Source organism: Haliotis rufescens, unplaced genomic scaffold (assembly GCF_023055435.1).
Source record: "Haliotis rufescens isolate VD_foot unplaced genomic scaffold, xgHalRufe1.0.p SCAF_4, whole genome shotgun sequence".
Taxonomy (NCBI): Eukaryota; Metazoa; Mollusca; class Gastropoda; order Lepetellida; family Haliotidae; genus Haliotis; species Haliotis rufescens.
In genome coordinates, this window is record NW_025964112.1 from 4,481,581 (window position 1) to 4,490,810 (window position 9,230).

Here is a 9,230-nt window from a genome sequence, read left to right on the forward strand (position 1 = left end):
AAAGATCTACTCCACACACACAAATCATTTTGAGAAAATTCTAGATGTGCATCTTCTAAAATGACAAAATAACGCTGCCTTGTTTTTGTTAACATTGCTTCCATGATGCATGTTACATTACACTTGCACAGCCATAACCAAGGTACTTGGAAATGCATACAAGTTCTTTACACTTTAGAGAGATAGGGGGAAACCATTTATTAATTTAGATTTGTGTTTTCAATTCATACCACCAAGTCTACGGTATGATAAGAAAGCAAAACAGGGAATTGGGGTGGTCTCAAATACAAAACTGGGGCGTAAAAGGATATAAGACAGCTTTGATACAGGGTGATTAGGCGTATAGTGTATATCCCCCGCCCCTGTTGCAGATTTATGACATAATTAAATCTAAACAAACCCTAACCTTTTTTAACCGAGGTGGAACTTGTCATGGAAATTGTAAAAAAAAGAAGAGTTTGGAACCTAAGTCCATCTTGTTGCCATGTAATCGTAAAAAATAAAAATTTCTAACATTTCTAAATAGCAAAAGGCACCAGTTCAGCATGTACCTGACAAACCTGCAAAGTTTCATGAAAAAATATTGAACGGTTTATGAGTTATTCTCCGGAAACGAACCCTACCCTCACAGAACCTAAGTCCATCTTGTTGCCATGGAAACGTAAAAAATACAAATTTCTAAAATTTCTAAATAGCAAAAGGCACAAGTTCAGCATGTACTTGACAGACCTGCAAAGTTTCATGAAAACATATTGAACGGTTTCTGAGTTTTGCTCAGGAAACGAAACGGGACGGACGGACGGACGGAGCCCGTTTCTGTATCCCCCGCCAACTTTGTTGGGCGGGAGATAATTAATGTTTCCCGGGCTGCACTATTGCTCACCAAGAGATGGGATTTCGATACACTGCGCATGGCGATGACCGAGCACTTTTCAGGGGAAAATATTCCATTCTGTCTATGAGGTCACATATCTCCGAACCATTCATAACTATCACAGTCAGGGCTTCCATATAATTTACCTTGGTGACTCATTCCACTGACTACATGTGGCTATTGGCAGATGGACAAAAAGCACCCATGGTACCATCAGGTAATGGTAATCGTGTCATTGTTTTGCACGCTGCAACCCATGATATGGGTCTTATTGATGGATGTTTTCGAGGCGAAAAAGAAAACTGGTGATTTTCATAAGTTTTTGCAGTTTTCTAGCATTTCCGACAGTACTTTAATCCCCTTTTCACTCCATGTACATTCCTCAAGTTTGTCCTTTTTCCAAAGGTCACCGACTCTGCTTATTTTAGTGACTTGTCACAGCGAAACACTTTCATAAAATGGCTTTTCTTTAAGGATATACATCATACAATATTTCACTATTACGCAATTCCATTTGTGAGATTATCAATCAACTCTCGTATAATAGAAAACAAAGGCAACTCTGACCTTGCAGTTTTTAATAGAGGGTGGAAGGCGTTACAACGTAACTGTTGGAGCCAATAACCTTTAACCTGCTTTCGTACAATGCCTAATCCTCAGCCGTAATAGCTTTTACAAGTAACAGAGGACCATGATCCATCAGGAAGGCATTCCAACATGCCTTGTTGATAGAAGCCTACATTGCAAGTGTACCACCACCCAACACTTCCAGGACTCCAAGATCCGCCAGAAGAAAAATATTCCATCAAGCGTCCATTTGGGATCGGATCAGGTTGGGGGCACATAGAGCCGGTTATATCCGCTGTCACGCAACTGGTTGTCATGTCAACGCCGACCTCACATTTCGTTTCGTCATCGCAGTTGTGACCTTGACATTTACCTGCCAGGGTTGTGGGCCAATGGTAGATCTCACTGAAAATATACATATTTAGGTGAACATGAAATATTGCTGAATAATACGGACCTTCCTTTCTATCGGAGTGAAATGAACACAAAACTGGCCTCATTCACATTCATATTGTGTTTTCTTGTTGTTTAACGCGCCACTCAGCAATGTTCTGGCTATGTAACGGGTGTGTACATAATCGAGTCTGGGCCAGACAAATGAGTGACTGATATGAGCCTCGATTCACGCAATGGGGATACAATGACATGCATCAACCAAGTGAAGGAGCCATTCACATTGCTTGAGTAATCTCGCTATTCGAAGTGACAACGGAGGAGATATATAATGAACCCGTATTTCTTGCAAACAAAGCCAGTTGTGATGGACGCGCGTACGTCTTCTAATGTGTCCTAAATATGGAATAACGAACATATCTACGGAACTTTGACTGACGATTGTATTATATATTTGTCTTCACAGAAATGTTAACTTTGATAAATGTCACAAACGTTCATTGCTATATTACCGTACAATGTGTAGATCTGTGATTGCAAGTTGCATTTAATTTCTAAATTTTCCATGGGCCCCTCGAAAAGACATTTCTTTTATTCCATTATGTATTAAATAAAAACAGTTAAGGGGATCACTTGGAGGCAAATCCTTTGCCAAGCTACATTTTACATGCTTGTCTTTACTGAAAACAGAAAACCTAGCTCACCATTAAGTGTTTAAATTCGGCAATATAAATACGACATATCGATACCTGGAGTTGCTTGTCTGAAAGTGATTCACATTAAAATGAAAATAATTACAAATAGAAAATAGAACCTTGCAAAACACAAACGTAACGTGCTCTGAAACTATTGTTGTCCACCATTGTTATCTGGTTGCAATTTCGGAAATGGTGTCGCCGCTCGGCTAAGATAGTTTTTCCCCAGCTATGAGCGACGTGTTGCCATTGCAATCGTATCGCTGGTACGCTCGTGGTGGTGCGTGTGTTCCGCTGCGGATGGCTTTATATCCTAAAGAAATTCATTGTGTTCACATTTTTACGACTTTATAATTAAATAATGCGACTTTATAACAAATGCATCGGTAGTTAGTTCTGATTTTCTTCATTCTACTCCGATAGATAAGGAAGACCTGTTATAGTAACGTTGATAGTTGCAATCGGTCAACCGTCCAAAGAGAGGCTGCAGATACGGAACTACTAGCGTCGTTCAAAGATACGGAAGCACCAAGTTGAAATGAGGATACCGACGCACCAGGTGACACTTAAGTCACGGAAGCACCAAGTTACACACATAAGCTGTATTCAAGTTAAAAAGAAGTTCAAATACAATTGTCGATGAACCAAATTTCTCACAAGATACGGAAGCACCAAGTTGAAATGAAGATACCGACGCACCAGGTGACACTTGAGTCACGGAAGCACCAAGTTACACACAATCAAGTTTAAAAGAAGTTCAAATACAATTGTCGATGAAACAATTTTCTCAGAAGATACGGAAGCACCAACCTGAAATCAGCAAACTGATGCGCCAAGTGTACACTCAATATGCCGCACACCAAACACTCGAGATACGAAAGCTCCGATGTGAAATCAAGATACCGACGCACCAAGTTACACGCAAGCCAAGGAAGCACCAAGTTTAAATCAAGATAGCGACGCACCAAGTTACACTCAAGCCAAGGAAGCACCAAGTTACACTCAAGCCAAGGACGGCACCAAGTTTAAATCAAGATACCAACGCACCAAGTTACACTCATGCCAAGGAAGCACCAAGTTACACTCAAGCCAAGGACGGCACCAAGTTTAAATCAAGATACCGACGCACCAAGTTGCACTCAAGCCAAGGAAGCACCAAGTTTAAATCAAGATACCGACGCACCAAGTTACACTCAAGGCAAGACGGCACCAAGTTTAAATCAAGATACCGACGCACCAAGTTGCCCTCAAGCCAAGGAAGCACCAAGTTTAAATCAAGATACCGACGCGCTAAGTTACACTTAATATATTTGACCCGTGAAGATCCGGTGTAGAATAGGTCTTCAGCAACTCATTCTTGCCATAAAAAGTGACTAAGCTTGTCCTGGGAGGCGACTGACGGGATCCGGGTGGTCAGACTCGGTGATTTGGTCGATGCATGTCATCGTATCCCAATTGCGTGCATCGATGCTCATGATGTCAATCACTGGATTGTCTTGTCCAGACTCGATTATTTACAGACAGCAGTCATATAGATGACGCTAGAACAATGCCTTACTTGCAGAGGAGCCGAGTCGTAATTAACATCGGATCAAAACCACCCTTTATGTCACCAGGTTCTGTGTGCACAGCGGGGCAGCGTATCAGGTGTTTAAACATCTCTCAGAGGATATATACTGAACCGCAAAAGAAACGTCACTCCAAGTAACATTGCATGAAAAGTTGTCATTTAAATACCTTGGTAATTTTTGTCAAAGTTTCTAAAATTTAACATTACCTTGTCAGGAAAAATTAAATTTGATGATAAAAAAATAAAGCAGATGACAATAAAACCGATCGCCCAAACGCAACGGCCATGGTAACCCGATGCACGTGAGTTCCGTGCAAATTGAAATTCCCATGCGTTCCCCCATTTCTTGCCCAATAAAAATCCACCCAGATCGGATAACATTCATTCGTTATTGAACTGCTACCACATGCCAAGATTGACAAGAAATCAGCGACACCAAGCCCTTGGACGATTGCAAGCTGGACAAACCGCGCGGCAAGAAGCCAATGCATTTCAAGTCCACGTAAGGACCATATACAGGCTCCAGCAACGGTACCAGACCACCAAAACTACAGATGACCGATCACGTAGTGGAAGACCAAGGATCACCACCCTACGTCAGGATCGTCAGATTGCGCGACAACATCTTCAAGATCGCTTTGGTACTGCTGCTGAAATTGCTCGACAGACCATGGGGACACACCAGCGACACATTAGTGCTGACACCGAGCGTCGACGATTGACGAGCAGACACCTCCACTCTCACAGGCCACACCGAGGACCCATTCTGACACTACGTCATCGCCGGGACCGTCTTCGTGGGCAACACAGCACCGGCATTGGTGCCACCAGCAGCGGAGAAGAGTCCTCTTCTCAGACGAGATCCGTTACTGTATCTCAACAGCAGATGGCAGAGAGAGTCTTGCGACGCCATGGGGAACGTTATTCGGATGCTTGTGTTGTTGAGAAAGACTCGTGGGGTGGTCCGAGCATCATGGTGTGGGGTGGAATTGGTCTTGCACAGAGTGTCGGCCCTGTGGTCTTTCAGAACATCGGTCCAGGGAGAGGCAATGGTGTTACAGCAGTTCGGTACATAGATCAAGTCTTGAGACTACACGCCATACCTCATTTGGCACGTCGCCGCAACAACGAGTTTCAGAATGATAACGCCCGTGCCCACACTGCGAGAGCGACAAGAGACTTCCTCCAGCTGAATGGCATCAGAACCATACAGTGGCCTGCCCTCAGTCCCGATTTGAATCCCATTGAGCACCTGAGATTCAAAGACGGCTGAATGACGCCCGACCAAGGCCGACAACTGCAGTTAAACTGTGTCAGGCGTTCCTCAGAGTGTGGGCTCAAGTGTCTATGGCCTTCATCAACCGCCTCATCCATTCCATGTATCGACTTTGCACGGCAGTCATCAATGCACATGGCGGACACACGAGATACTGACTTGTGATGCCATTTTCTCAGAGACGAGTGTTGTGTTTCACTTTAAGAACATTTGACACTTTAATTTCAACCTTGATGATCAGTTTTGCCAAGTTTCATCGTTTTAATATGTCTCAAAGTATGTTTACAGTGTTTGGACGAATAAGGTTTCTCATATATCTATCCATTGTGACGTTTCTTTTGCGGTCGAGTATTATAACATTAAGCTTAAATACATGTGAGGCGACAAAGCGCGGACGTCGTAGTGGGTGAGCTCCGTTCGGGTAGTCCCCCCCACACACACACACACAGGTGGCTTGCCAAGTCTGGCAAGTGTTGTTTTTTGAATCCCATACCACGGATTAGCATTTAAGGTAAGTGATAAGACCATCATGATAAGGTGCTAATTTTACACTTTTAAGAAGATGTTTTATATACAATAAAGGCCCGTTATTCGTTAATGCACATAAACAATAGAAAATTAAAAAAACAAAGGGGCGATCCCCCAATTTGGAAACTCGTCACGTGCCCCTGAAGGGAGACAACCACATGTACTGAATATGAGCATGAGAAGATCTGCCGACTTAGGAAACGGACACACCGATATGTAAAACAAACACGATGTTCTAAAAGTGTATTAATAAAAAGTTTCATCTCGACCACCAATCCCTAAAACCATGAAATACAAGAAAACACCCGAGATGCATTATAATTGGAGGTAGTTGGCTACTATATCTCTGCTTGGGACACCAGAAAAGAACTTTACACATTGGAGTCCAGTGGGGAATCGAACGCGGGCTTTCGGAGCGACGAGCGAAAGCTTTAACCACAAGACCTACCCATCGCCCCTATTATAGATGGAAGCATACGTACCTGTAATAATACCCGCTTCTCTGCTCATACGAAGGTGATGCTGTTGTGTTACCATTCAGGTCACAGTCTGACGTGGGGAGGTAAAAGTTGAAAGAGCCGCACCTTTTTCTCAAAAGACACTCCTTGGCACAGCCAAGCGGGGATGAGCTTTGGATTGTCTGAAAAGTGGATCCAATAAGACGCTTTGACGCCTCAAGCTGTGGAATGTTACTCAAATCAGCACATGTTCCTCCAGCGTTTGTACCAACGGAACAGACTATGAGCCACATGGCCAAGTGGGCAGTGCAGCGCCATGCACCAAACTGCCTTTTTGTCATCTTGTGACTACATCGACTGACTACTGCAAGCTAGTGCTGACGAGATCATCAGAAGACTGGTTCTCTGTACCTATCGCCGTCACTGTAGCGTCTATCCATAAGACCCTCGGGGGACATCAATATGTATTGATCTGATTTAGCATTGCATCTCTTTCATCATCCCCATTGTGAACTGCACGTGAAGAGATATTAATTATCTATATAGACTGATGTAACATATATGGCTAAATCCTAGCAACCCCTGGTTATTTGTAAATATTGCCAAGTTAGCTTGCTGTCTCCTAGCATGTACGCCCCCGATCCCAGCAAATCCAGAGACGGTAGAGAACTTTGCAAAAGCTGCAATCAAAGGTCTCTTCCAATTGAAGAAATATATAGACCTTGTGAAGAAACATTATATGTTCTGACATGTGAGCAGGGATAGACTTAACATAAGAATGCCTGTTTTCGTACACTTGTAAATATTGTATTTATATGTTTGTAACTCTCCTATGGAGGAATAAAGAATATATATATATAAACAAGTAATTTCGTCAGGTGTATAAGTATTAAATATAGATTTGATTAAACAGAGTCAAGATATTCGTGCTTGTCAAAACTCCTTTATCCACACAAGATCTTTCGCCGTTCAACGGCTCTTCAGGCGTAATATATATCTTAATTGTTGTTGTTTTCATGCGGTCGATACACGCGAAGAAAAGAGCTATAATGTCGGACATCCGTAACCATTTGGAGTGGATCACACGACTGTGTTTGTAGGAAATATGTGAAGTCTTGGTGCTTCCGTATCTTGAATTCATGTGTGCACACGTCACACAAAAAATACTTTACATAAAGGTACTGGTTGTTACCTAGACTATCATGTAGTTTCTGAAATAAACACGTTTTTCAGTTGTTAAATTATAGTTATAAAATATAACAAATATGATCCAAGCGACTTTCCAAATAGTATTGACTTATATGGGTTGTATTGTATAATTATATTTATTTCAGGGTATGTATGACAGACTAGTTATTACCCTGCCTAGTGCTGGAGTTTAATGGGATAAACCAGGGACGCGTTCCACAAAGCGATCTTAGCGCTACGACTGTCGTAAGTCAGTGTTAAAGAATGGGAGTTACGATCGACTTAGCGCTAAGATCGCTTTGTGGAACGGGACCCAGGCCTAAATGAGTCTAGCATTATATGTGACTCACTGGCCTTCCTGAAAATGTCATTAGGTGATAAAAAAAATTGATAACGTTTTATTCAACTACTTCCCTAAGGTGACGTTCATGGTCCATCACAATGATCCTTCTCATTTTGTATATCATATTTTTTTCAACACTTTTGAAGGAAATTGGTCGCTAAATGTCTGTACATCAGACAAATTATTCAAATCACGAACACGAATTTGATTAATGGGTCGTATTACATATTTTCTGCAACAGAGATTTTCGTAAGCTTATACTCCGAGTAATATTTAATACCATTACAATTAACTCGGTAACATTAAGATGATAACAATTGAAGAGATTGATTTAGCTATACGTCCGGAAAACTCCCCCGTTGTACTCCCAAATTGTTGTACATTGTATCGTGGGGCTGAGATTGATAATACATGATACTGGGTTGAAACATATTGTAGTTATCATATTGTAACGACGGTCGTTACGTTGTCAATCAGGTTTGCCACATAGAACTACTTTTTCGATAGGCGTTCACCGTCAGAATCGGTGCTATGAGTGGACGTTATCAGTTCATACCCGCCATAATATCTCCTTTGACGATTGTAATACTCGTGACATACTCACGCGCTCGAACATTAGTTCCAATATGGCTTCCTGACAGTGTCGGCCGAGGTCCTGCTGTACTCAGAGCAGCGCGGATTGCTCCCTTTTGCTTTCTCTGCCGGATGTGCGAACATAGTATGGAAATAGTGCAGGCTATTCTGATTTGATTAGATCAAAAGTTTATATTTGAAATCTCTGCCTCACGCCGTCGGTTTAAAATTATGTTTAAGGCCATTGAATTCTTTTTTATATTTTTTAATACTTTTGTTTACATTTTGTGAGACTTTGCAAACACGAACCAACTTTTTTAGTCGCAAATACAAGGGGAGGTGAACCGTCCCTATGTGTAAAGTAGCGAGAATTTACGCTACAAGGGGTAACATTTATATTGGATGTGGCGCTAGATCTGTGCGTGTTACTTCATGTTTACACTGACAGCCATACAACAACCAGCTGTATCGCGGAATAAAAAAGTTCCCAATAAAAAGAGGTGGCATGAGCGTATGTTTGCTCAACTTGCCTTACAGGAACATCTGTTGTAGTTTGTTTCCAAGATATGCGTTCAAATAATATCATCATTGGGTGAGAAAGGTCTGTTAAGAACAACCTCAGTAAGTCAGTCACAATGACAGCGCATCGTAATACATTTGCATCAAGTACAAGACGTCAAAATGCCCGACACGATAAACGTGACGGGAGAAATTTCCGAAGTTGTTAATGAACCTGTGGCGGCTACATGTTTAAGTAATCACTGA

General features: G+C 41.9%; 1 protein-coding gene across 2 annotated transcripts; it reads right to left on the reverse strand.

The window, feature by feature from the left end:
- Window positions 1-1,446: 1,446 nt before the first annotated feature.
- LOC124143047 lies at window positions 1,447-8,888 on the reverse strand. 2 transcript variants are annotated; one of them, XM_046511844.2, is made up of 3 exons: window positions 8,497-8,888; window positions 6,386-6,543; window positions 1,447-1,846 (listed from the first exon to the last, which is right to left on the reverse strand). In XM_046511844.2, exons 1-3 carry the CDS (start codon window positions 8,506-8,508, stop codon window positions 1,531-1,533), a joined length of 486 nt encoding a protein of 161 aa, XP_046367800.1. In that variant the 5' UTR covers window positions 8,509-8,888; the 3' UTR covers window positions 1,447-1,530. The 2 variants fall into 2 exon arrangements, with proteins under 2 accessions (XP_046367800.1, XP_046367799.1); XM_046511843.2 differs by lacking the exon at window positions 8,497-8,888 and having other exon boundaries at window positions 6,386-7,162.
- Between the last annotated feature and the right edge of the window lie 342 nt (window positions 8,889-9,230).